The following is a 25805-nucleotide window of genomic DNA, read 5'->3' as shown; positions in this document are numbered from 1 at the left end:
GAGGAAACAGAGCATGATTCTTGTTCCAAAGTGCAGGAGGAAGGATGAGATGAGAGTGTAGAACCAACCATAAAACAAGTTATAAGATATTTGAAAAATGTGGATGATGTGTAGATGATTGAGGTATTGGGTAGAGAGATCAGAGAAAACTTTATGAACATCTGAGTGGCATCTGAGGCTTTGAAGGAAGGGAAGGATTCCAAAAGGGGAATCACTTCAGGGAGTCAGTACAGGTTTGTAGATGGAAGCAAGGATATGGGACAGGATGAATAGAAAATTCATGTGGTACTGCTAGAATAATGTTCCACTGAACATTAAAGCCTAGAGGGAGCTCAGGCTGGCAGTGGATGCAAAGGACAAAAAAAAAGTTTTTGAAAACTCCATTGGGACAAAAGGGAGGACCAAAGGAAGGGTATAAGACTGAAATTCTGGTGTGGATGGGATGATGGCCAGGAGTCAGAACTACTTACTTTTGGTTCTGTCTTCTGTCTCAAAGAGAAGGATCTTTGAAAGGAGTCCAGTCTTCACAACACAGCTCAGTTGCTATGGGGAAAACACTTTGTGAACCTTAATGCCCTATTCAGATATGCATTATTAAAAGATAGAACCAAGAATGACTAATAATTGGGATCCAAAATGAAAAGGGAACTGCTAAACACACCTATGTGGCCTTGATTAGTTCAGGTCACCAAGCTATGATGAGCTCTGCAGCCCAGGGGACCCAAAGTACTTAAAGACATGATTGCTTAGCCACCATCAATGGTTCTTGAAAAATTGGAAAGAAGGGACTAGGATAGGAGAAGGATTAAATGGACTGATTTCCTTTTTTTTTTTTTAATTATTAAAACCCTTATTTCTGTCTTGGAATCAATACTAAATTCTGGATCCAGGAAGGAAGAGTGGTTATGGGTGAGGCAATTAGGATTAGGTGATTTGCTCAGGATCACATAACTAGGAAGTATCTGAGACTAGATTTGAATCCAGGACTTCCTGTCTCTTGTCTACTGAGACACCTAGCTGCTCCAAATAGACTGATTTTCAAGCGAAAAGCAGAAGAGTCTGCAAACTATGGACCAAAGGCTTTTGATTCCTCCCAGAATTCTATGATATCTTTATAAAGAGATTGTTAATAAACATCTAGAAAGGGAAGCTTTGATCATAGAAGACTGGGCCATGTCAGAATAACCTCATTTCCCTTTTTGATAATGTCACAACACTTATAGTTTAGGGTGTGCTGTAGACATGTTGTTTGACTAGATGTTGGCAAAGTCCCATAAGGCTATCCTTGTGAGATAATGGCTAGAATGATAGAAGAATGAAATGCAACCCACTGGTTGATGTGAACGTGAAAGGAAATGTCTAATAGAGTGGCACCCCGGGATTTGTGCTTGGCATTGCGCTTGTTACCATTTTAAAAATTAAATTCTTAGGTAAAGGCTTAGCTAGGATACTTAATTAAGTCTGCCAGATGGCAGAACCCAAAATGATGTTGACAGGCTCAAATTTGGGGCCGAATGTAATAAGATGAAATTAATAGAGATTAATGTAAAGTTTTATATGTGGGTTAAAAAAAATCAGTTTCATGATCAAAAGACTATGTTGAATGGGAAACAATATAAGTCAGCATTGTGTCATGGCAATCCTGAAAGGCTGATTTAATAGAGTATGACTAGAGTCCAGAATGAGGATGCCCCTAGTTCCACCATATTCCACCCTGATCAACTACAGCTAGAGTATTGTGTTCTGAGGGGGGCACCATATTTTCATGAAGACACTGAGAAGTTGGAAACTACCCAGAAGAGAGTGACCAGGATAGTGAAGGGCCTCAAGGTTAGCCAGGCCCTGGAGGTGGTTAGCCTGCAGAAGATGGAGCTTACTTAGGACCTGAGAGCTCTCACCCTGTATTTACCTGAAGGGCTATCAGGAAGGAAAGATTAGACTTATTTTGTTTGGTCCCATAGGGCAGGACTAGCCTGAGAAGCAGATTTAGACTTGATACAAGGAAAATTTTCTTAACAATGAGTTAATCTGAAAGTAGACTACACCTTCCCTAGATGTCTTCCCGAAAAGGCTGGATACTCCTTGTTGGAAATGCTGCAGGGGGGATTTTTGGTCAGGCACTGGGTGGAGGGGCCTCCCCTCTCTCTAATTCTGGCCTGGGCAGCATGGTGCAGTGGGAGCACTGAACAGAGGCCCAGACCTGAGTATTTCCAAAGCCAGTCATTTTCCTCCAGACATCCATGGCAAATTGAACCTTCATGTTCAGATGTCTACTTTGAAAAGATAAGTGGACCAGTGCAACTACAGAATGGGTGAATAGTCTTCGAATTCAAGGGGGAAAGGAGGAGGCAGTAGTAACAATTCATTTATCCCAAAGCCCTCAAGTCCCCTGTGTGTGTGATAGGTGCAGTTCTATTGAGACCAGCATAAACGTCGGAGTCCTCTGCAGCTCACTCACTTCTTTGAGGACTTTCATTTGTCAGTAAATTGGTTTCTGGTTTTGGGGCACACCCATTGTCTTCACTCCCTTTACTTTCTTCTCCCCTCCATCCCTTCCCCATCTTCCCTTCTGTTCTCTGTTTTATCCTTAACTGATTGCATGCTGTCTCCACTGCTAGAAAGTGTAAGTCCTCTAAACCTTTAATTATTATTTTTTAAACCCTTCCATCTTAGAATCAATACTGCATATTGGTTCTAAGGCAGAAGAGTGGTAAGGGCTAGGCAATGGGGGTTAAGTGACTTGCCCAGGGTCACACAGCTAGGCAGTGTGAAGATTTGAACTTGGGCCTTCCTGACTCCAGTCCTGGCACTCTATCCACTGTGCCACCTAGCTGCCCCAAGGCAGGATTACAACACTGCTTTCTGGTCCATCTGATCAGCTGCCAAATTATTCATGGTAATATGGTAGAGCCTCAAAGTCTCCTCTGTGGGATATCCTTCCTTTGCTCTGTGGGCTGCCTGAAATTTTGCTGCTTGAGTAATCAAGAGAGTTCCATGACTCTCAGCTGGGCGATGTCTTTCGAAGAATACTGATGATAAAGATAGGGTAGGGGGATCATTGACAGTTTGCTGTAACTTCCCATATTTCACACAGCCTTACATAGACCTTTATGTTGCTCTTGGATTTTTGAAGACTTTATATTTCCTGTTCGTTAGAGTATGGTTGAGTGGGACACTTTCCTCTGTTATGAAGAAATAGAGAACCCCGGCTCCTCTTCTCCTGCCTTTGGAATCCTTATGTTTCTGCAAGATACATCTCAGGGACCACCTCCTCTGAGAAGCAGCTGTACTTGTCAGAATGCCTTGTATCTACTCATCTCTTTACGTGTTGTATCTATCCTCCAGGAGCATATATAGGCTTGGAAGGCAGGACTGTTGGCCGTTTGGGGATTTGTGTTCCCATTGCTTTAGACTTAGTAGATGGATCTTTAATGCTTGTTGATTGAAATGCAGTTGTTGGGAGCAGCTAAGTAGCACGGTGGTTAGAATGCAAGGCTAGGAGACCAGAGGTTCTGGGTTCAAATATGATCTCAGATACTTCCTGGCTGTGTGACCATGGACAAGACATTTAATCCCCATTGCCTAGTCCTTGCTACTCTCCTGTCTTAGAATTCATACTGGGACAAGGTAAGGGATTAAAAGAAATATAATTGCTTGTCATGTGACTATAGCCTTTGGTGGATTTTTTTCTTCTATCATTGACCTTTGATGGAGAAAGATTCCTTACTCCTGTCTTGGCCCATCAGGTGGTTTTAGAAAGATAAGAAAACTGAATATGGTGGAAATTTGATTTAATGAACGAACACATTAAAGTGCTGTGCAAACCCAGGTGTTATAGTAGGCCATTAAAATGGAGGAAGAGGCCTTTGTGCACTGAGGTTGTGGAAATAGCCTTATTTTTCCTTATTTTGGAGACACAAAGGAAACGGTTTGATTGATGTCTGACTCTGAGCCTTAAGCTGCAAGTATGGCCTACTGGAAAGCTTGCTTGGTTTGGAGTCAAGAGGCCTGGATTCGAGTTCCAGCTCTGTGACCTTGGACATAGAGTCCCTTCTCTACTCTGAATCTCAATTTCTTCATCTATAAAATAATGGGGATTGAACTGTGTGATAGTCAAGGTCTCTTCCACCAAATATTTTGTGAGCCTCAGTTTGTCTTATCTGTAAATACATGACCTGTCTGTAGGCAACAGATAGATCTCTTTCATTCACGAAATATGTCATCCAGCATGCCTTCTTTGCACAAGTGCTTATGCTGTACCAATTTTATGTAATGTTGAATTTCCACACAAGTTTTCCCAAGTTATGTGATTGAATTTATCTCTCTGCCTCCCTCCCTTTCCCCCTCCCAGTGCTGGCAGGTGATTAGATCTGGGTTATCTATGTATTTATCATGCAAAACATATTTCCATATTGCTCATTTTTGTAAGTGAGGAATCTTATAAAACCCAACCCCCAAAACATAAACCTGAACAAGTGAAGAATTGTATGCTTTGATCTGGATTTTTGGATTGCTGTGAGTAGCGAAGTCTATCACAGTTGATCATTGTTTAATGTTGTGGTTACTATGTACAGTGTTCTTTCTGAAATCATCCTGTTCATCATTCTTTACAGCACAATACTATTCCATCACTATCGTATACCACAATAATTTGTTCAGCCATTCATTCCCCAATTGGTGGACATCTCTTTAATTTCTAATTCTTTGCCACTAAAAAAAGAGCAGCTATAAATATTTTTGGACAAGTAGATCCTTTCCTCTTCCTTCCTTCCTTCCTTCCTTCCTTCCTTCCTTTCTTCTTTTTAAATCTCTCCAGGATACAGACCTAGTAGTGGTATTATGGATCAAAGGGTATGCATTTTTTTTTTTTTAGCCTTTTGGGCATAATACCAAATTGCCCTTCAGAATGGCTAGATCAGTTCACAATACTACCAGAAACACATTAGCGTCCCAATTTTGCCACATCCCCTCCAATATTTATCATGTAACTTTACTGTCATATTGGACAATCTGATAGTTGTTAAGTGGTACCTCAGAGTTGTTTTAATTTGCATTTCTCCAATTAAGAGGGATTTAGAACTTTTTTATATGATTATTGATAGCTTTGATTTCTCCATCTGAAAACTTACTCATATCCTTTAACCATTTGTTAATTGGGGAAAGACTTGTATTCTTATAAATTTGATTTAGTTCTTCATATATTTGAGAAATGAGACCTTTGTTAGAGAAATTTTTCATAAAAATTTTTTCCCAGTTTCCCTTCTAATCTTGGTTGCATTGGTTTTCTTTGTACAAAACCTTTTAAATTTAATATAATCAAAATTATTCATTTTACATGTTGTGTAATGTTTTCTGTTTCTCGTTTGGTCATACATTCTTCCCTTATCCATAGATGTGACAAGTAAACTATTCTGTGTTCCCTTTGTGGGGTTTCTGATAGCTTTGTCTCACCCTTGTTTGTCCTTAGGAATCGGAGTGGGCCTTGAGGCCATTTTTTGCCCACCTTCAAACCACGTGTTGGCCAGCTTGTTGGAAATTAGAGAGCCGCTCTCGGCTAAGACGTGGACGTGGGGCACCATGGACCAGTACAGCCTTGGGGATGATGGTGCCCTTCAGTCAGAGATGCATCTTCCTGGATTTTCGGAGAGCCAGGGGCTAAACTGTAGTGACACTCTCAATCGGGATCTGTGTCCCAACACAAGAGACCTGCTCTATGCTGGCCTGAGCAGCTTGGACCTAGACCCTGGCCTCCCAACGCCTGATATGGCCAGTGAGGCTCTGGAGGACAATCTCGATGCCCTCTCCTTATATTCAGGGAAGGAGGGGGACTCAGCAAAGCTGCTGGAAGAGTATGCTGATTCGGACTCACAGCCTTCCTTGCAGGGTGAGCCTGAAGAAGACTCAGGTTGGGGGTGGGGGTATTAGGAGTGAAAAATCCTCCCCATTCCATCAGAAACTGAAAACTCATCTTAATACAGACAGTTTGTAGATTCAATCCAAAGTCCTTCTCTTTTGCAACAGAGTTGAAAGGGAGAACATTTAAAAATTATGTAGTTTAAATGATTATCTGGTTCACCAGCCAGCAGCTGCCAAAGAAATCCATCATTTGATTGAATCCATTTAATGAGTTCTTTGGAAATTGGATTGGAAATCTGAATGCATTTTAACTTAAAACAAAATTAACTTAATCTATTTTTCTTAGAAGATTAAAAAAAATTACTGATGCTAATTGAAACAAGAGCCTTTAAGTTCAGATGCCTTGCTGGAGTAGAGAAAGTTCACAGGACTCATTCAGTGCCCAACATGACACACACTTCAAGGACCCTCAGAAATCATCTAGTCTCTTCCCTCCTGGTAGATGAGGAGACCGAGGCCTGTGGAGATGAAGAAATGCCTACTTGCATATTTCAGTATTAGCAGTGAGGCCTTTAAACAGAAGAGAGAAACATTTTTATCTTGGGAGAAAGTGGAAGGAAAAGAAGCTCAGAGAGGACCAGATAGTATTTGGGGGCAGACCTGCCGCTTTTGCTCTGGCTTTTTTTCTATAGGCAGAAAATCAGAAACATAACTAAATTGAGCCAACAGCCAGCAGGCTTGCTTCTCACACCTTTGTTAGGTTACCACTTTAGATGGGGTCTTCAGCAGAATTGAATCTTAATGCGAGTAGAGGAAGGGAGGGAGAGAAAGAGACAAGGAACCCACATGTGTACATGCATTTTGTGAGCAGATCTGGTTGGAGGGGGAGTGTCCGAAGGCATCTTGAATTGATGTGTATAGCCAGTCACATGGCTGTGTGGGTGTCCAGAAGCAAATTGGGCCTTAGTGCTGTCCTCAAAGCAGTCTGGTCTGGCCAACTCCCATCACCTGCTAAGCTGCCCAACTTTGGGTTGAGGAACTGGTAAAGCTATTCAGTATGAGGCAAATGAATCATGTCGCCTTGAACAGAGAGTGTGCCCTTCTGAAGCACAGCATTTGAGCCCTTTGTTTCATAGACAAAGAAACTGAGGCTCACTTGCCCAAGGTTGCTCACCCGGGGCGGTCAGGGGCAGAGCCAATGTGGAGGCTTACATGGGCTCTTGCCATGGCCCAGCTCTGGCTGCCCCCCTTCTCCACATCAATAACTTGCACTATCCCTCTTTTGTTTAGATCTGGGGCTGGGCGTTCTGAAGGCGTCTAAAGAGGCGGACGAAGGAGGCAGGGCCAGCTCGGGCAGTGCCAGGAAAGGAAAGCGTCAGCACAGCTCCCCTCAGAACCCGTTCCTGGATTGCAGCCTCTGTGGAAAGGTGTTCAGCAGTGCCAGCTCCCTTAGCAAACACTACCTGACACACAGCCAGGAAAGGAAACACGTTTGCAAAATCTGCAGCAAAGCGTTCAAACGCCAGGACCACCTGTACGTGGGAGTCTGGCGAGACCCAGCCCTGGGAGGGATGGTGGGGTGGCAGCAGTGGGGGGGCGGGCATCATCCTTCTTAGGAGCCAGTTTGCTCCCCTCCAAGGCAATGGCCTCTTTGGGGCTTCTTGCTACCAGGGTCCATATTACCCAAGATTAGATGGAATATGCCTTTGAGCAAAGTTACTCTCACTTCATCTGGTGGAGAACCTGGCTTCTTAGGCCCAGGAGCTCAGTGTGAGGGCAAGCCCTCTTCTGGGGACTGGGGGCATGAAGGTAGCCGGCCCCAAATGGTTATTGAGCATTTGTACTCTGCCAAGGAGTTTGTAATCCAGTGAGGGGAGGACACTAATAACCCCTAAAAGAGCATGCAGTGTGGTAGGAAGAGAGGTCTAGACAAAATGCTGAAAAGTTCGAGGAGACGAGGGAAATGTCTGGGGTCCCAGAACTACTGGGTCTGCTTACTGTCAGCCAGGAAGACCTGAGACATTTTGAGGCTCCTGTGTTGAACCTAGGAAGAGACTGACCAGTGGCCAGGCTGGGCCACTGTGCTTCTCCATTGAGTCAGAAGAAGGGCTTCTTCCCACTGTGCATGACTGATGAGCTCCAAAGGGAATCTTCCACAGAGCTCAGAAACATTCCTTTTGTTCTTGGGGGCCATGGTGGTGCCAGGCCTTCCTGGTCCAATGAAGAGAAGGCCAGGACTTCTTCCTAAGGGCAGGCAGGGCCAAGGCCTGAGGGTGGCGGTATAGTGCTCTGCTTCACGTTCGCTTTACTTAGGAATCAGTCCAGGGCGCAGGGCCCAGTTCTGACATGTCTTCACCAGGTGTCCAGGCAGACTTCCCTTGTATACTCGATGTGGTGGTGAAGAGTTGGGTCCAGCCTGCCAGTGGAGGAAGAGCCCTTTGGGAGTGCTGTTCATGATGATGTGTGGGACAGATTGGGGTTAGCTAGTCTGCCTAGAGAGGGGCTCAAGGAGACCAGGCTGCAGACTGCTTTGGCAAGGAAAGTTGTGACTAAGTGGAAAGGCAGACATTAGACGTGGAGAGCAATCTCTTTCTCTGGGGAGCTGAAGTTTATTTTGTCCCAGCCATCCCACTGATTGTCTTCTTTGTGTCCGGGCTCCAGGACAGGACACATGCTGACCCATCAGAAAACCAAACCCTTCGTGTGCATTGAGCAGGGCTGCAGCAAGAGCTACTGTGACTATCGCTCCCTGCGCCGGCACTATGAAGTGCAGCACGGCCTGTGTATCCTGAAAGAGGCCCCCCCTGAAGAGGAAGCCTGTGGAGACTCGCCCCATGCCCATGAGGCAGCCAGCCAGCCTGGGCCCAGCAGCCTCCGACCCCTGGTGCCCTCTGAGGCCCGCTCCCCCAGCTCCCTCCTGCCTAACCGAGACCTGCTTCGCTGCATTGTGAGCAGTATTGTCCACCAGAAGCTTCCCTCACCCGGCCCTGCCACTGCAGGGGCACCAGATATTGATGGGAGGGCCTCACTGGGCCCCTGTCCGCCCTCTGCAGGCTCTGTTTCCTGTACTCCTGCCAGTGCCCTGGCACCTACAGGAGCCCTGGGCATTGAGACCCCTGAGGAGCCTCGTCCCCCAAGAAAGGATGCTGCTCCCTCTGACATGTTCACGGTTATCCATTCGGGGAATCTGGCAGCAATGGCCCCAGGGGGAGAGAATGGAGCCTCTGACCCGGCTGATTCAGAACTGCCTTTTCTCCCACTTCCATCTGCTGGGCTGGAAAGTTGGTCTGATGGGGGGACCTTGCCTTGCTTGCCTCTCTTCCGAGGTCAGGCAGTCTCAGCCAGCTCCCAGCCATCTAGTCACAACTTCCAGTGGGTCAGGAACCTGCCTGGCTGCCCCAAGAGCAAAGGGAACAGTGTCTATGTTGTCCACAAGCCGCCTGCGGTCTCTGCCCGGGATGGCTCGGAGCCAGGGCCTGGGCCTGGGGCTGTGTCCCCTCTGTTGGACCCTTTAGCTCCAGCGGGCACTGGTCCAGAGGATGTACTCTCTTTCCCTCCCACGCTTCTGAAGGCACCAGGGGATGCCTTGAGTGATGCCAGGTTTGCTGGTGGGGAGGACAGCTCCTGGCCCTCCCAGAGGAACAAGTATGACTGTGAGCCCTTCCCCTGGCAGAGTCCGGGGGAGCTGGGCCTCCAGGATGTGCAGAAGCCAAGCGGGCTCCCACCCGAGAGTACCCCACTGTTCAGGCAGCTTTTCCTCAAGTCCCAGGAGTCCCTGGTGAGCCATGAGCAAATGCAGGTTTTTCAGATGATCACCAAATCTCAGAGGATCTTCTCTCACACCCAGGTAGCAGCAGCTCCCTCTCAGCTCCCACTCCCAGAGACCAAGCAGGCTTTGCTGAAACCACTGCAGGGTGTGTGGCAGCAGCCTCTGGCCCCAGGGGCCGACTCATTCCATGCTCTCCCTGGAAACCCAGAACAGGAGGGGTCGCCGGCCCGCAGGAGAAAAACCCAGGCCCTGTTTCCAAGAGAGTCTTCACCTGGAAGCACAAGGCGGGACTCCAAGGGAGGGCCAAAAGGGGCCCCTGCTCTGCCTTCCCTTGGGTCATCCCTGGACCCTTGTGGGAATCCAGATCCTTCGATAACCAAGCAGTTGCGGTCGGCAAAAGGGAATGTGGGTCTGGGGGATGTTTTTTCCCCAGCTCATACCCGGCCTTCTCCGTCCGGGGTAGAAGAGCCATCTGGAGGCCAGTTCCATTCAAAGCTGTCTCAGGCAGAGAATGGAGCCTCCTCGGCCACTAAAAGTGACAAGAGTCAGGCCTGTGCCAGAGAAATGGGTTATCGACTCTTCTCTGGCAGCACCCGGGCCCAGCGATTCTCCGGTTTCCGCAAGGACAAAGTGAAGATGGACATGTGCTGTGCGGCGTCTCCAAGCCAGGTAGCCATGGCTTCCTTCTCCTCGGCCGGAGCCTCGGCAGACCCCGCGCGGGACATGAAGTCCAAGCTGACCATCTTCAACAGGATCCAAGTACTCTCTTCTTCCCCTCCTGCCTCCTTGGATGCTTGCGGGCTTGGGAAGGGGGGACTGGGAGGTCACTTTTCTTGCAGAGAAGTAGAACTTTCTAAGCCATTATGGGAAAACTCCTCAGCCTGTCCTTGGCTTTTCTTCTTTCCTTCTCTTTTTTTGTTTTGTTTTGTTTTTGTCTTTTCTTGTGGACATTTGACTCTATTAACCGCATAAGAGTAACCCCCATTTCTATAGTGCTTCAGGGTTTATAGAGCTCTTGGCTCATGACATCCCCAAGAACTTTTGGTACTGGTGTTGTCCTTTTACAGAAAAGGGAACTGAGGCTCAGAGATGGGAACTTTAAGCACCTGCTGTGTGCCAGGCACTGTGCTAAGTGCCAGGGATACCAGAAAACAAATGACTGCCCCTGCTCTCAAGGAGCTTAGAATCTAATAGGGGAGACAACACACATATCCCAAGCAAAGTCTATTCAGGAGAAATGGGAAATGATTAACAGAGGGTAGATACTAGAATCCAAAGGTGTTGAGAAAGGTTTCTGGTAAAGGGTGGGATTTTGGTTGGGATTTAAAAGCAGCCAGCCTAGGATTTAGTTAGTGTCAGAACCAGGATTGGAGAGATGGGCCCTAGTCTGCTTCCCCCTATATCCTAATGCCTTTAAAAAACTGTATCAATGCAGAAAAAAAATGGAGGCACATTTTCTTCCCAGTTCAAATCCCATGGTAGGTAGAAAGAGAAAATTGCCATCTCTGGGTGCAATTCCCCTAGGCCCTAAGGTCATTCCATGTCTGAGCTTCAATTTCTTAATCCAGCACTTGGAGATAGTAATGTTTGCTCTGCCTACCTCACAGGATTGTTGAGGAAAATGCTTCAGTACCAACTCTAAATCACTCTTGAACCCTACGTCCTGTTTTTCCAATCATAATGAACCTTCCTACCCATCCTACATGATGCCTCTGGAAATGACCGTGTGCTCTCTGGCTGTGATCCTTTCCCCTCTGTTTCTGACATAATCATTTAGATGTGTTCCCTAATCTGCAGGGTGGAAATATCTACAGACTACCCAATCCAGCGAGGGAAGAGAGCTTGGTGACAGGATGGTAAGCCCAAGCCCTGCCTCCTACCCAGGGGTACTCCTTCAGCACGTCCTCATGTGCTAGGAATGTGCTTCCTTAGGGGTGGCCTAGTGAGGCAAGAACTGGCCCCAGAATTCATTCTAATGCAGCAAACATTTATGAAGCATGTCCTATGTGCATAGCACTGTGCTGAAATCAGCCTTGCCCCCTGGAGCTTCCCTCCTACAGGAAAGACGCCAGGGCTGTCTATGAGTGAGAGAGAGAACAAAGAAGGGCCCGTTGGGGCATGGGCCGTGGGTAGGGCTCCAAACTCCCCCTTTGGGTTGTTCCCCAAAGCTTGCTTCCTGAGTAGACTTGAAGGGCTTGGCTTTAGGTGACTGCTTGGTCCCTTCTGCCCTTAGTGACCAGCTCAATGGCGTCTCTCCGGCCTGGACCGAGCCCAGAAGCTCCTATGTCTGCAAGAACTGTAGCCAGATGTTTTACACTGAGAAGGGGCTGAGCAGCCACATGTGCTTTCACAGTGACCAGTGGCCATCACCGAGAGGGAGACAGGAGCAGCAGGTGAAGGGGAAATAGGGCCATGGCCATTTCCCCATTATGGGGTGGCTGCAGGGCTGGTTCCAAGGCTCGTGGGCCAAAGAAAAATCCTGGAATGGGATTTTAATTGAACTCAGAGGATCTGAAATTTTGGCAGCTAATTCAACGTGCATGTGTGTATTTGTGTGTATGGAGTGACAGGGCACCTAGAACTTGGGTTCTGGGACTTTTGGCCCCAGCTTTAGAAGATGAATCTTGTCTGTGGCCCAAGTTTTGGGCCTGTGCGCTCCCTTAGAAAATGTCATCCCTCTGTAGCCTGTGAGGCATTGAACGGGAGGAGGAGTTTTGGCTTGGCCAGAATATGCATATTCCTCTGTTTGCCATGCCTACTGTCTAAAGAGGTGTCTCTTTCTTGGGTTCAGGTGTATAGTGCAGAATATTGCAAACCCCAGAGATTGGTCCTGAGGCCAGAGGGGGAGGGACAAAGTTCCCCAGGAGCCAAGAGGCCCTTGGAAGACCTCGCTGCAGCACCTTTGGTGACCCCCGTGTCTGTCCCTGTGCCAGCTGGGAGCCGACCCCCAGGGAGCCTGGCCAAGGTGGGTGCTAATTCAGGTCCCTCCAAGTCAGAGGGTCAGGTCCCTTTTGTCAGAAGGGAAAGGAAAACTGAACCAAGTCAGCAATCCCATTCCAACCACAAGGCCCTCAAGAGAATGCTTTCCAAAGGGAGGAAGTAGGCCCAGGGATGATCAGTGCTTTCTCTGTATTTACAGAGCTAGTCATTGTCACCACCGTATATAAGGGGAGCCAGGCTCCAATTTCCAGCCCCTTCCTGAGAGTAGCCTCCAGGTGAGGGATGTTCACAGCCGAGAGGGATTGTCTAGAGCACCCCTTCCCACCCTGAGGGTGTCCTAGGGGTGCTCCCTGGAGGGTGACCTCTTGTCTGTCACAATAGTTGATTGGTCCTTTTGGGAGTTCCACTTACCTGTTAAGGGTGTAGTATTCCAGAGATAGATTGGTAATAAGAAAACCAATTACATGTAATAACAAATTTTCACCTAAGTTTTCTGAAGTTATATGATCCAAATTGTTTCCCTTCCTCCCACTCTTCCTACCTCTCAGAGCCAGAGACAGATTGGAATAGTAGAAAGATACTGAGATTTGATATCCCAGCTCTGACTCTTAACTCTGGCTTTGTGTTTTTCATTGTATTCACCTCTTTTAAACCTCAGTTTTCTCATCTACAAAGTGTGGATAATAGGACCAGTCCTGCTATTTTTTTTTTAAAAGAGTATTTGAACCCTAAATGCTGTGGAAAAATGAGTTACTGTTAACTTCAAGTGAACATTTGAGGCTCTCAATGTTTTCATTCTTTAGGGACATGAGAGGGCTAGCCGGGAAGAGAGGGACACTAAGGAAACCAGCCAACACAGAAAAAGAAAAAAACGCCCCCAGCCCAAGGCATTATTTATCCCTCCTCCGACCTCTGTCTTTGGAGAGATTCAGCCAGGCCCTGGTGGCTGCTATCAGAGCTGCCTTCGTTCACCTGTGTTCCTGGTTGACCATCTCCTGAAGGGTTTATTCCAGTGTTCTCCATATACACCACCTCCAATGCTCAGCCCAATCCGTGAAGGGTCAGGATTGTATTTCAACACTCTCTTCTCCACGTCTAGTCATTCTGGTCCTGACAGGCTTTATGGGGCCGTGCTGGGTGAGTGATGGCCACCGTTATGGATGGGCAGGTGGCAGGAGACACCTCCAGCCCTCTTCTGTTGTTTGTGGGCCCTGGTCTGGGATCAGCAGAGACCTGCCTCAGAGGGTGGGGCCCAACCCCCCCTGTACTCATCAGTCATAGCCTGGAATGGAACTGGAGGGTAAGAAAGCTGCAGGTGGCCTTGGAACACAGAATGCTTGTTCTAGAAGGGACCCAAGGATGTGCAGTGTTAGAGCTGGAAGCCCCTTAAACGTGGAGCATGTAATGTTTGACCTGGGAAAGGGGCCTTTGAAGGGAACCCTTACTTTATAAAAGAGGTCATTCAGTTTTGCCTCTGAGTTTAGACAGGCTTCAGAGGGGACAGGGAGGTCCATGGCGATTTCTTGGCTTCCCTGTCTAATGTTTCGGGTTATGTTTTTTAGACCAAGTGGATGGCTCTTTTGGAATTGCTGTGGTCAAAGATGACACCAAGATCAGCATTGAACCGTGAGTTGAGAATGAATGAAGCTAGGAGACTGATACTTGAGAAATCCCAGTGGGTAGAGCGCTTTCTTCCCATCTTTGGCTGAGGGGAGCCTGGCTGTCTTGTCCAGCAGGGCTTTTTCCCTGGGTCAGCCCCAGAGCTCTAAGAAAGCTTGAGCCCAGAGTCATTGTCTCTCATCAAGGAGAGTGTCTAGCAAGTGGTACCAGGTGACTACTGGCTGCCATGGGCTGGGGTGGAGAAGGGAGTACTGTTCAGTTGGTCATTTAGCCAGTCCACAAGCATTTATTTAGCCCTTGGGCCTTGAGTGTCAGGCGCTGTGCTAGGGATCCAGATAGTGTGTCCAGAATAAGTAAATGTGGACTAGGGAAAATAAGGTCCTTTGGGAGAGAATACAATTGGAGTTGGGGGACTTGAGCTAAGATAGTCTTTTGTAGAGAGTGGGGCCTTGGGCTGCTGCCTGAAGGAAGAAAAGGATTCCATAAAGTGGAGGTGATGAAGGCAGGACCAAGTGTAAGGAACAGGGACAGGCCAGTTGGCAGGATTCCCAAGGGTGGGAAGAGAGGCTGGCAGGGAGGTGGGCCCACCTTTTTATAAATCTATATATAATCCAATTTTAATTAGAGAGTTCTTATGCCATGAAGTAATACCAATTCTGTTTCTTCTGTCCATTTCATGAGTTAGCCATTATCTGGGCAAACATATAATATGATTCTTAGTCCTGTGCAATCTCCTGTTTCTTTCTCAATAATATTTTATTTTTTCCTCAGTTACATTACACCTAAAAACAAATCTTAACATTTTGGTTAAATTTTGAGGCTCAGCTTTTGAAGGGCTTTTTTCCTGGAGGCAATAGGGAACCCCTGGAATGAATAGTAGAGGAGTGGTACAGTCAGATCTTGGGGAAGATGCCAGCCCCTTTCTGGCTGCTCATGAGCCAGCTGAGGCAGGAAGGACAAATTGGAGGGTCCAGTCTCTGCCACTGTGGCACATACAAAGATGAGTAAGAGATGATTCCTTTGGAGTTTGCAGTTACAGGAGAGAATATGATCATGATATAATGCAAGATGGGTTGGGAAAAGGGCCATTCAGAAGGAGTAACCCCATGTAGGATAGCACTGAAGAGGAAAGATTTTTCCTGTAGGGTCAGGGGATCAGGGAAGATGAGCAAGAGAAGCCTTGGAGATGGGAGATAGTGTAGGAGGCACAGAGTACTTTTGGAACAATGGAGTGATCTGTGGAGGTGTGAAAGCAGACCCACAAATGTAGGGGTCCACAAAGTGGTACCTCCCCTTCCCTCGAAATCCAGAGGGTCTGAGAGTGAGAATGTGGGAGACTCCAGAGAGGCTGGGGCTCTGCTGTAGACACTGTTAGCAGTGATGAATGCCTGGCTAGCCATTTGGTCAGGGACAATGTGTCCTGAGAGCTGGACACTTTTTGACTCCACTGTATCTTTTGGTTATGCCCTGGTTACTTTGCATCATCCCCATTTCAGACACATCAATATAGGGAGCCGGTTCCAGGCAGAGATCCCGAAGCCCAGAGAGAGTTCTCTGGCAGAAAGCGACCAGCATGGTGCTTCACTGGTGTGGAAGCCGTGGGGAGATGTGATGACCAACCCAGATACTCAGGACAGAGGTGGCTGAGGCTTCAGGATCACCTCCATTTCCCCCTCCCCTCCCCAAGAGTAAGGTCATCCCACACAGAAAGCAGGGCCCAGTGGCCCTTTCAATGTCTAGCTGTCTGGGAGCTTGTTCTGGAATCAGTGTGGCCTCCTTGCCCATCCCTTTGTGGCCATGGTACCCAGAGGACTTTGGTCACAGCCCCATCAGCAGGGATTCTCTCATCTCTTCTTGTGTCCTTCCCATTCCTTCACTGGGGCTTCCCAAAATTGGCTGAGGGAGGTGGCCAGGGACGTCTCTAGGACAGGTTAAAAGGGACCCTGGTCGTCTTTGGGTCTGGTATAATGGTCTTTGTTCTTTGTTCTTCTTGAATCCTCTCCTCCTGCTCTCCCCATGTACCCACAGTGACTGAACTGTGTAATGTGGCCTGCTCCAGTGTGATGCCAGGAGGCGGGACCAATCTGGAACTTGCACTGCACTGCCTGCATGAGGCCCAGGGTGATATACGGGTAAGGGGCTGGCAGCCCATGGAGGAGCAAGTGCAGAAAAGCCCCGGGACAGGTGGAAGGGGGTGGGGTAACATCCCACCTCCCCTCCTCCTAGGCTTTAAGAAATTCATTTAAGCAATAATTAGTCTCTCCCTTTTATCCCCAGTTTCAGGGGCCAGCCCTGAAAGCATCCAAACACAGGCTCATTTGGCTTGGATTTGGTCTAATTCTTTTGTGTCTGGTGACAGTGATAGCCTGAGGAATACCCAGGCTTGGGGAAGCTTTCCTTGTCTCCTGAATCATTTCCAATTATAGCTGTTTACTGGACATCTTCACCTGGATGTCCTGGGAAGATCTCCAACCCATCATGTCCAAAACGGAACATGTTACCTCCACCCGAGAAAGGTTCCTCTCCTTCTTACAGTTGAGGCCTGCACTGGGATTCTCCCCAGTCATCCAGGGCTTCCCTCCCTGTCTCTCACCTCACTTAGCCAGCCAGTTGCTAAGTCTTGTTGATTTTCACTTTCAGAATGTAGCTCACATCTGTTCCCTTCTCTCCACTCTTCTGGCTGCTCCTGTCCCCTGGCCTGTTCCAGTAGCCTCCTTCTTGCCTCAGTTCTCTCTTTTCCATCCATCCTTCTCTTTAGGAGACAGGACAGATTCCCAGTGGCATTTAAAGCCTTTCCCAAGCTGGCTCCAGTTTTTGTTCCCAGATTGTTTCCCTATTGCTCCCCACTGGCCTGCTTTGTCCTCTGGCCATTTTGCCTTTGCTGCTCCTTGTTTCCCAATCTCTTTTGTGTGGGTTTCCTCCTCAAATTATTTTGATTTGACTTTGTGTGTATATTGAATTTGCTTCTCTGTATCCATAGGATTTCTCTCCTAAAGGAAGGTACAACTACTTGAGGGCAGTCTATTTTCATTTTTGTCTGTATCCCCAGCATACCTTGCTTAGGAAAGCACATAGTAGGTGCTTAAGAGGTGCATGTTAAATTGAATTAATTTGTCTGTAGGACAACAAACAGCAAGCACTTAGAGGACTCTGGGTAATGGGGGTGATGGCTGAATTTAATGAAGATGTGGTTCCCACCCTCAAGGACCTTGGAGAATGGTTAGATATATGTGCAGATAAGAACTAAAATGCCCAGTATTTCATGATTAGAGGCTTATCAAACAAGGTAGTCAGAGAGAGCCGAGGGAGAAATTAGTTACCACTTGGGGAATCCAGGAAGGTAACCCTGTAACCTTATCGGGTGACCTGCCTTGGTTCTAGGATGCTCTAGAGACCCTGTTACTCAGAGGACCCCAGAAGGCTCCGTCTCATCCTCTTGCTGACTATCGTTACACAGGCAGGTGGAGATGTCTCAGTGAGGTCCCTGCTGGAGATGAGACAGTTCTGCCAAAGCTCTTTGCTTTGGGTGTTCCTGTGTTCTTTTTGGTCTTTACCATCCCTCCCTCCCCCCCCCCCCACGTCTGCAAAGGACTCCCCATGGTTCCTGGGCCCCTTCCTCCTCCCCGGGGCTAGGGAGATGTCCCAGGGTGACCACTGGGAAGTGGGTGTGGTCCCAAGGCTGGCCTCCCCCTGGAGTTCAATACAGAGGGCCGGAGGTAGTGGGGAAGAGGGAGTAGGTGGCTGTGACTTAGTTCCCTTCTGGGCTTCTCAGGAATGGGCCTCTCCTTTTTGGGTTTGTGGAACAGGACTCGGTGACATAAGAGTCACACTTTCTTCCCTGTGTTTGATAGGTTCAGATATCTGGACTCCTGTGGAGAAGAGGCTGTTTAAGAAGGCTTTTTGTGCCCATAAGAAGGATTTTTATCTGATACACAAGACGGTAAGGGCTCATTCTCACATGGGCCTCCACGCAGGCCACTTTGGAATTGGTTTACCCAGCCTGGGGGTTGCCCTTGCTAGCCATTGATATTGGCTGCTTAGCAAAAGGTCACAGTGGGAAGTTCAGTCAGTGAAAGGAGGACCTTTGGAAAATGGAAGAGGTGGCTAAGAAGTGGCCCTTTGGTCCCTGCCTAATATAACCACCACCATTGTATAAAGATCCCCCAAATACCTCATTTCATCCTAATGCCTCTGCTAGGGAGATGCTGTTGTTATCCCTCTTTTGCAGTTGAGGAACTTGAAGCTGAAAGAGGTAAAATGATTTGTCCAGAGTCACACAGCTAGTGAACATTAGAGTCTAGATTTGAACTCAGTTCTTCTCATCTCAGTAGCACCACCAGCAGCCTGTTTTCCCCATTCTCTTCACCTCTGGCAGTTCCATAGTGAAATGACACAGTCAATCAATAAATGAACATTACTTGTCTAGTATGCGTTTGCCAGGCAGTGTATGCGCTAAATACTGGGGATTCAAAAAGAAGCAAAAGACAGTCCCTGCCCTTGAGGAGTTTCCAAATAGTGGAGGCAACAAGCAAACTATACAAAGCAAACTATGCTCAGGAGAAAAAGGAAATGATTTGCTGAGGGAAAGCACTGGGATTGAGGGGCTGGGGGAGGCTTCTAGTAAAACCTCAACCATTAACTGTAATCCTGGGGCTCAGAAATTCTCAGAAGTCATGGGACTCACTCCAGGTTACCCTGTAGGAAGTCTCAGGGCTGGAATTTAAACCTCAGTGTTTTGGCTGCCAGATGGCTGGGTGACATAGCGGATAGAGCACTGGGCCTGGCATTGGGAAAAATCATCTTCCTGAGTCTATGTCTAATGTCAGACATTCACTAGCTATGTGACCCTAGGTATGTCATTTAACCCAGTTGGCCTCAGTTTCCTCATCTATAAAATGAGCTGGAGGAAGAAATGTCAAACAACTCTAGTATCTTTGGCAAGAAAACTCCAAATAGGGTCATGAAGGGTTGGACACAACTGAATTTTTTGACTACAACTCCATTGTTCTTTGTCTCATGCCATACTGGAAAGCTGATGGACTTGAGAATTAGAAGGACTAAAAAGAACAACAGACTTGAGAGGTCCTAGTGGGACAGGGGTCTAGAGTTTGGCTGTCAGTCATGGCTGGTGGGAAGCCACTTTTGCATATTCTGTAACCTGCTTCTGTTTTCTTTTACTAGATTCAGACAAAGAATGTGGCCCAGTGTGTTGAGTATTACTATATCTGGAAAAAAATGATAAAGTTTGACTGCGGCCGAGCCCCAGGGCTAGAAAAGAGGGTCAAGAGAGAGCAGGATGAGGTAGAAAGGACAGAAGAAAAGGTAGAAGGATGCTCTGGGAAATCTCTGTCCCAAGTTTAGCCCTGAGATGGTCCGGCTCAGAGGTTCCCCACTGTCCCTGGCCATGGTGGGGGGGTGGGGTGACATTGTGGGGGAGATCCTGAAGGGGTCTTGAAGGGAAGGGATTTCTTTTCAGGAAAGAGCTTCCTGACATTTAACTCCCACCCCTTTCCTCACTTTTACCACTATCTGGGCAGTTGCTCCCCCTCATTAGAGCTTCCTCTGGTAGGGGTCTGACTGGCTCTGGAGCCTGAGCTCCCCAGTGTGCAGGGGCCTGAGCATCTCCTCTCCTCAGGTGGCCTGCAGTCCTCGAGACCGGCTCAGTCACCGGCCAACCCCAGAGCTGAAGATCAAAACAAAGAGTTACAGGAGAGAGGCCAGTGTCACCTCCAGCCCCACCATTGGCCCCAAGAGGACACCCGAGCCGCCGGGGAGTGCTGAGAGCCAGGGGGTGTTCCCATGCCGGGAGTGTGAGAGGTAGTTACCCCCGTCCCCCTCTGTAGTTTTGTCCTCTGGGGAGATTCTTGGACGTCCCATTCTCCCCACTTTCTCTTCAGGGTATTTGATAAGATCAAGAGTCGGAATGCCCATATGAAGCGCCATCGCCTGCAGGAACACGTGGAGCCTCTGGTCAGAATGAAGTGGCCCGTGAAGCCCTTCAGGAGTGAGCCTCGAGAGGAGGAAGATGAGGAGGAAGCTGGGGCCGAGGGGGGCCCCCTCCGGTGGTGATGTGAAGAAGGCCAGGGCCTCAGAAAAGCCAGCCCCAGCCCCCAGCCAAGGCGTGCGTGCGTGTGTGCGTGTGTGCGTGTGTGCGTGCGTGTGTGTATGTGTGTATGTGTGTGTATTCATGAGGCTTCTGGGGCATAGCTGTCTCTCTCCTAGGCACAGCCCAATGGGAAGTGTGCCCCTGGCATGGCCACGGCTTCTCTTTGCTGCCCCATTGGATAGCCCAGATGTCCAATGGGGCAGCCATGTCCTATGTTGGGTCATAATTGGGAACTGGGCAGGGAAAGCACAGAGTCATCACATGCTTCTTAAGGTCGTGTGATGTGCTCTTGGAGGTTCGGCACTATTTAGTTGGGTGACCTCTCCCCTTTTTCCAATCGTATCTCTGGGGGGGAGGGGGGAGAGAAAAGACACAAAAGTTGGATCTGAGTAGCTCTTAAATCTTTGCCTAAGTTTTGGGGTTTGTTATTTTTGTTGGAAAAGGCCAAGATTTCAGAGAATCAGTGGGAAAATACCTTCATATCGAAGACATATCAGGGCCTCCCTCACACAGGGAGGAACCTTCTGCATTGAGTCCAAGGTCCTGTGGTGACTTGTACATTGTTTGTTTTTTTTGTACGTGCCTACTGTATAGCTTATTAAATAGGGTTTTTGAATGGCTATTGACTTGCTGCTGGGACTTCTTAAAGCAAAAGAGGCCTTCCGACCTGCCACTTTTCATTCAGTTCAGCCTTTATTAAGCACCTACTGTGTGCTAGGCACTGTGTAGGACCTTGGAGATAAAGACAAAACCAAAAATAGTCTCTGCCCTCAAAAAGCTTCAGTTCTACTGGAAAGGACCAGGGTTAAGTAAAAAGGAAGTCGTCATTCTAAGAGAGGGAGGAATATTAATTGGGGAGTCAGGAAAGGCTTTCCATAGGAGGTGATGCCTATTGTGTGGTCAACAAGCAAGAGAGGAGGGGAGGACAACATCTAAAAAAATATACACAAAACATGTTGTACAGGAAGAATTACTATATGATATAAAATGACAAGAGAAAGCACTAGAATGAAGAGGGGTTGGTGAAGGCTGCTGTGGGAAGTGGGACTTTAGCTGGGGTTGAAAAGAAGTGAAGTAGAAGAGGAACAATATTCGAGGCCAGGGGGACAGTGTCCCTGGATCTAAGAGTATGTGGTTGGAAGGAGGTGGTACAGATTGTGAGAGGGTTTGAATGCAGACAGAATTATTTTGTATTTGCTCCTGGAGTTAATTGGGAGCCATTAGAGTTTATGGGGAGGCTGGGGGTGGTGGAAAGAGACAGTCAGACTAGCACTTCAGGAAAATCACTTTGGTGGCTGAATGAAGGATGGACTGGAGTGGGAAGAGCTTGGAGGCAAGCAGATCTGTCCTCCTTTCTTCCCCAGTAGCTATTGCAGTTGTCCCCAGGGGTGAGGTGATCAGGACCTGCAAGTATTAGAGGAGAGAGCATATTTGAGGGATGCTGCAGAGGTGACATTTACAGGTCTTGACAATAGCATGGATTTTGGGGGTGAATGAGGAGTGCAGGATGGTGTGGCAGCCTGAGGAATGGGAGGAAGGTGATGGTGGAGGGTGCGGTTTGGGGGAAAGGTGAGTTCTAGTTTGGACATAATGAGTAGTTGTCTACTGGACTTCCTGTTCAAGGTGTCTTAAAAGCATTTGGAAATTGTGAAATTGGAGGTCAGCAGAGTAGTTTGGGGCAGGAAAGAGATCTTAGAATCATTAGCAGAGATGGTCATTAAATGCATGGGAGCTGATGAGGTCACTGTGAGGTCGTGGAGGGAGAAGAGAATAGGGTCCAGGACAGAGCCCCAAGGGATACTTCCAGTCAGAAGGTGTGATCTGGAGCAGGATCCAGCAGTGGAGACAGAGAAGGAGCAGTCAGAGAGGTAGGAAGAGAACATAGAAAGTAGTATCCTGAAAACCTAGAGAAGAGAGTATCAAGGAGAGAGTGATCCAGTGTCAAAGGCTGCAGAGAGCTCAAGGAGAATGAGGATTGAGAAAAGGTCACTGGATTGGGCAACTAAGATCACTGGTAAGTTTGGAGAGAACTGTTTTGGTGGAATGATGAAGTCTGAAGCTGAACTGGAAGGGGCTAATGAGAACAAGGGGAGAGAAAGCAGAGGCAGCTGCTGGAGATGGTCTTCTGAAGGAATTTAGTTATAGAGGGCAGAAGAGAGAGGACAGTTAGCAGGCAGGGGATAGAAGATCAAGTGAAGACTTTTTTCAGCATGGGGAGATGGGCAAGTTGGGAAGCAGGAGGGAATGAGCTAGAGAGGGAGAAATAGAAAATAAATGAAAGGCTGGGGATGACAGGAAATGGGATGGCTCCTCAGTGTGAGGCAGGAGTGATGGAGTGATTAGACATCTTAGTGATACAAGATGAGGAAGAGGGAGCTAGCAATGAATGGCCTCAATTTTTTCTCTAGAATATGGTGGGGTTGGGGGTGGGGGGAAGAAGGGGAGCCTGAGGAGGGATGAGAAGTTTTAGAACCCAGAGAATTGATTAGGGACAAGAGTAGGATTGTCCAGCATCAATGAGGGCCCAAGCGAGATTGGAACAAATCTGTAGTGGACCTAGTTCAGAATGGTTGCATGGCTCTTCTTCATTCAGCAGCCTGTGGGTAGAAGCAAAGGTGGTACAGGGAACTTTCTTCAGTAGTGTCATGAAGAGGAGAAAAGGTACCAATAAGGTGGTTGGAACATGAGGGAGTTTAAGGACAGAGGAGACATGGGTTTGTGGAGGCAGCAAAAGGGAGCCAGTAGATAGGGAGAGACTGAAGAGATGGTGAGGATGGCTGGGGTCAGGCTGGTGGTGAAAGTTGTAGGATTTTGGGATCAAGGGGCACATAGAGGAGCTTGCCTTCCTAAGGAGAAGGGCAGCCTCTTGGGGCATAGCCTGGAGGGGAGAAGCCTGGAGGATTTTCATAATCCCAGGACGGTTAGAGCTTTGATGGGATCCTGGAGATGTCATTTTATTCACCCAACGGAGGGAGGGGTCAGACAGACTCGGCCCCCTTGGGTCTCTCGATCTATTGGGATGAGGTCCCTTAGCTCTGTCAGTACTCCGCAGCAGCCCCTTCCAGGTTAACCTGGGTCAAATCCACATTGTTGGCGGCTACTAGTTCTGTAGAACTTTGGCCCCCGAACCCGTCCCCGCTCTGGGGAGGAGATACAGAGAAGAGCCCGACCCCCAGGGCCAAGGGAAGGAAGGAAGGGTTAGGGAGAGCTCCCCAGGAAGGTGGGAGCCTGAGCAAGCCGGGGCGGTGTGTATGTTTACTGACTGGGGATGCGCTGGGAGGAAAGTTTTGGGGCTGCTTTCGGGAGCCCCGCTGTGCAAGTCTCTTTCTGATGATCCTAAGTAGAGGGGGTATCACGGGCCGGCTCAGATTCCTCCCCTGCACATTATGGAGGGTCGAGCCCTAGGAACCGGCTGGCTGCTTCCCTGCCCTGGAACGCGCTGGCTTTGGCCAGCTCGCCTACCCACCCGGAGCCTTCCAGATCCAGCCGGATCTCCTTCACAGCGAGCGCACTATAAAAAAAACAGCAGCTCGACTCTCCGCATGCGCCCTGCGACTCGCCCGGCCCTAGGTTCAAGTTATCCGAGGTTCGGTCCACTGGGGGCAGGGAGTTCGAATAAACTTGCTGAGCATGCGCCTTCGTGTGGCGTTCCAGCGGCCGCGCACGCGCGCTCCATTGCTTCCTACGCCCACCCCAACATGCAGCTCGGGGTGGATGGTCCTTCCCACCCCTTTTCTTCTGGTAACCACTACATCCGGGGCAAGGGGGCGGGCGGGAAGCGAGGATAGGGACCGACGAGGTAAAATTGAGGGAGCTGTCACCTGATACTAGGCGTCTGGGGTCACGTGCCGTGGGACCGGCAGCAGACGGGTCCGCAGAGGGCGGCAGGCAGCGATTGGAGCATATGGGTCACGCGGCAGCACGAGGCTGGAAGTGAGAGAGGGGTGTGCGTTCTGAGGGCGGGGCCCAGGGCTCCCTCGGGGTCATTGATTGGTCGGCGCAGGTCACGCGCTCCCCGTCTGCCGCCGCCCTTGGTCGTCGTCCGTCGTCTAAGCTCCTCCCCTGTAGTGGCTCCCCTGTTTTGCCCTGCCCTGTCGAGCCGGGCAACCCCAGAGATTTGATACGCCTCCCGCCATGGACAACTCCGGCAAGGAGGCCGAGGCGTTGGCCCTGCTGGCCGAAGCGGAGCGGAAGGTCAAGAACTCGCAGTCCTTCTTCTCCAGCCTCTTTGGGTGAGAGGGCCGGCTTGGGCGCCCGGAGGAGGAAGGGGGGCCGGCGGGGAGGCGGGGACGAGGGAGGGGCCCGGAGATCTGGGGAGTGACGGGGGTGTAAAGCGGGGGATAGGAGGGGGTTACCTAGGCAATAAGGGGGGGTATCAGACGAGGGGCGGGACGGATCGGGGGAGAGCGGGGACTAGGATGGGACAACCTAGGGGGATGAGGGGTGGACCCGGCCAGAGGGACGAGGAAGGGGTCCGTGGGAGGAACCTAGGGAAACAACGAGAGACTTGTTCAGAGGAGGGTGGGGTAGGAGAGGGAGACCCAAGGGGGTGAGGAGGGACGTAGGGGGGGGGGGAAGAAGTGTTGACTCGGCCAGAGTGGGGCGAGGGGACGAGGCCCAGCGACTGGTTAGCTTCCATGGCGCCTTCGACCGACCGCAACGGGCCACTTGCTGTTAGCATCCTGAGCTGTAGCTATGGTGAAGGGATGGCTTGGGGGAGCAGGGACCACTTGGTGAAGCTGGACGATCACTTGGTTTGTTGGAGAAAGGGGAAGGGACTCGTTTGGAGCCAGATGTTTTCTATTCTATCCCAGACTCTGCTACTTGCCAGTTGTGTGGCTTTGGGCAACCTGTCTAACTTTTGTAGGCCTCAGTTTCCTCACTTATAAAATGAAAGGTTTGTCTGGAATGATCTTTGAGGTTTCTTCTGGCAGTAAATATTTGCTACTTTGGGAAGTATAAGAAGGGAATGTTGGACTAAGGAATGTGGGGAAGGTATCCTAATACCTTCCTAGTCTGGACTGAGGAAGACAACTAAAGACTAAGGAAGTGTAGAGATGGGGAGTAGGGAGAGAGGGAGGGTGTGTGGGGACATGGAGAAATAAATACAGGGAATAACATAATTAATTGTTAATGCCCTTTATTTCTTTCCACTTCCCCTCCTCTTCCTTGAGGGCAAAAAATGTGTCACTTTTAATCTTTGCAATTCAAGGAACTCCTATACAAATGTTTTTAATAAACTTTTGTTGTTTTGAAAAAAGGAAGGAATATGGTTTAGAGAGGCAGACCTGGGGAAGGACTTGATAGGAGAGAAAGGACAAAAACTGAGCAAGATGAGCTAGGCAGTTTATAAAGTTGTTTTGGGAAGGCCCTGGAGTATTGGAAGGTTTTGGAATTAGAGCACTATATCCAAAAGAAAAGAAGAGAGGAAAGATTGTTGGGAAGAAAGTAATCAGGTACTTGGGCACCAGAGAATTTGAAGGAAAGGAACTGGAAGTGAGAGAAGCTGCAGGT

At 48.7% G+C, this 25805-nt stretch overlaps 1 protein-coding gene across 1 annotated transcript; it reads left to right on the top strand.

Annotated features, from left to right (window-relative positions):
• Positions 1–5577: 5577 nt before the first annotated feature.
• ZNF541 (zinc finger protein 541) lies at positions 5578–20254 on the top strand. The gene is made up of 15 exons (XM_044671117.1): positions 5578–5884; positions 7147–7390; positions 8518–10384; positions 11423–11481; positions 11859–12018; positions 12417–12590; positions 13369–13702; positions 14128–14191; positions 15682–15824; positions 16214–16317; positions 17567–17642; positions 18037–18125; positions 19367–19507; positions 19821–20002; positions 20083–20254. Exons 1-15 carry the CDS (start codon positions 5578–5580, stop codon positions 20252–20254), a joined length of 4116 nt encoding a protein of 1371 aa, XP_044527052.1.
• The last annotated feature ends 5551 nt before the right edge of the window (positions 20255–25805 follow it).

The sequence above is a fragment of the Gracilinanus agilis genome, chromosome 3, assembly GCF_016433145.1.
Source record: "Gracilinanus agilis isolate LMUSP501 chromosome 3, AgileGrace, whole genome shotgun sequence".
In the NCBI taxonomy this organism is placed as follows: domain Eukaryota; kingdom Metazoa; phylum Chordata; class Mammalia; order Didelphimorphia; family Didelphidae; genus Gracilinanus; species Gracilinanus agilis.
The sequence above is the reverse complement of the archived record's forward strand: the minus strand, read 5'-3'. Positions and strand labels throughout refer to the sequence as shown.

Coding starts and splice junctions, on each gene's coding strand:
- ZNF541 (XM_044671117.1), top strand. CDS start 5,578: ATGGACCAGTACAGCCTTGGGGATGATGGTGCCCTTCAGTCAGAGATG. Junction 10,385..11,422: donor CCATCTTCAACAGGATCCAA/GTACTCTCTTCT, acceptor CCTAATCTGCAG/GGTGGAAATATCTACAGACT. Junction 18,126..19,366: donor TTTATCTGATACACAAGACG/GTAAGGGCTCAT, acceptor TTCTTTTACTAG/ATTCAGACAAAGAATGTGGC.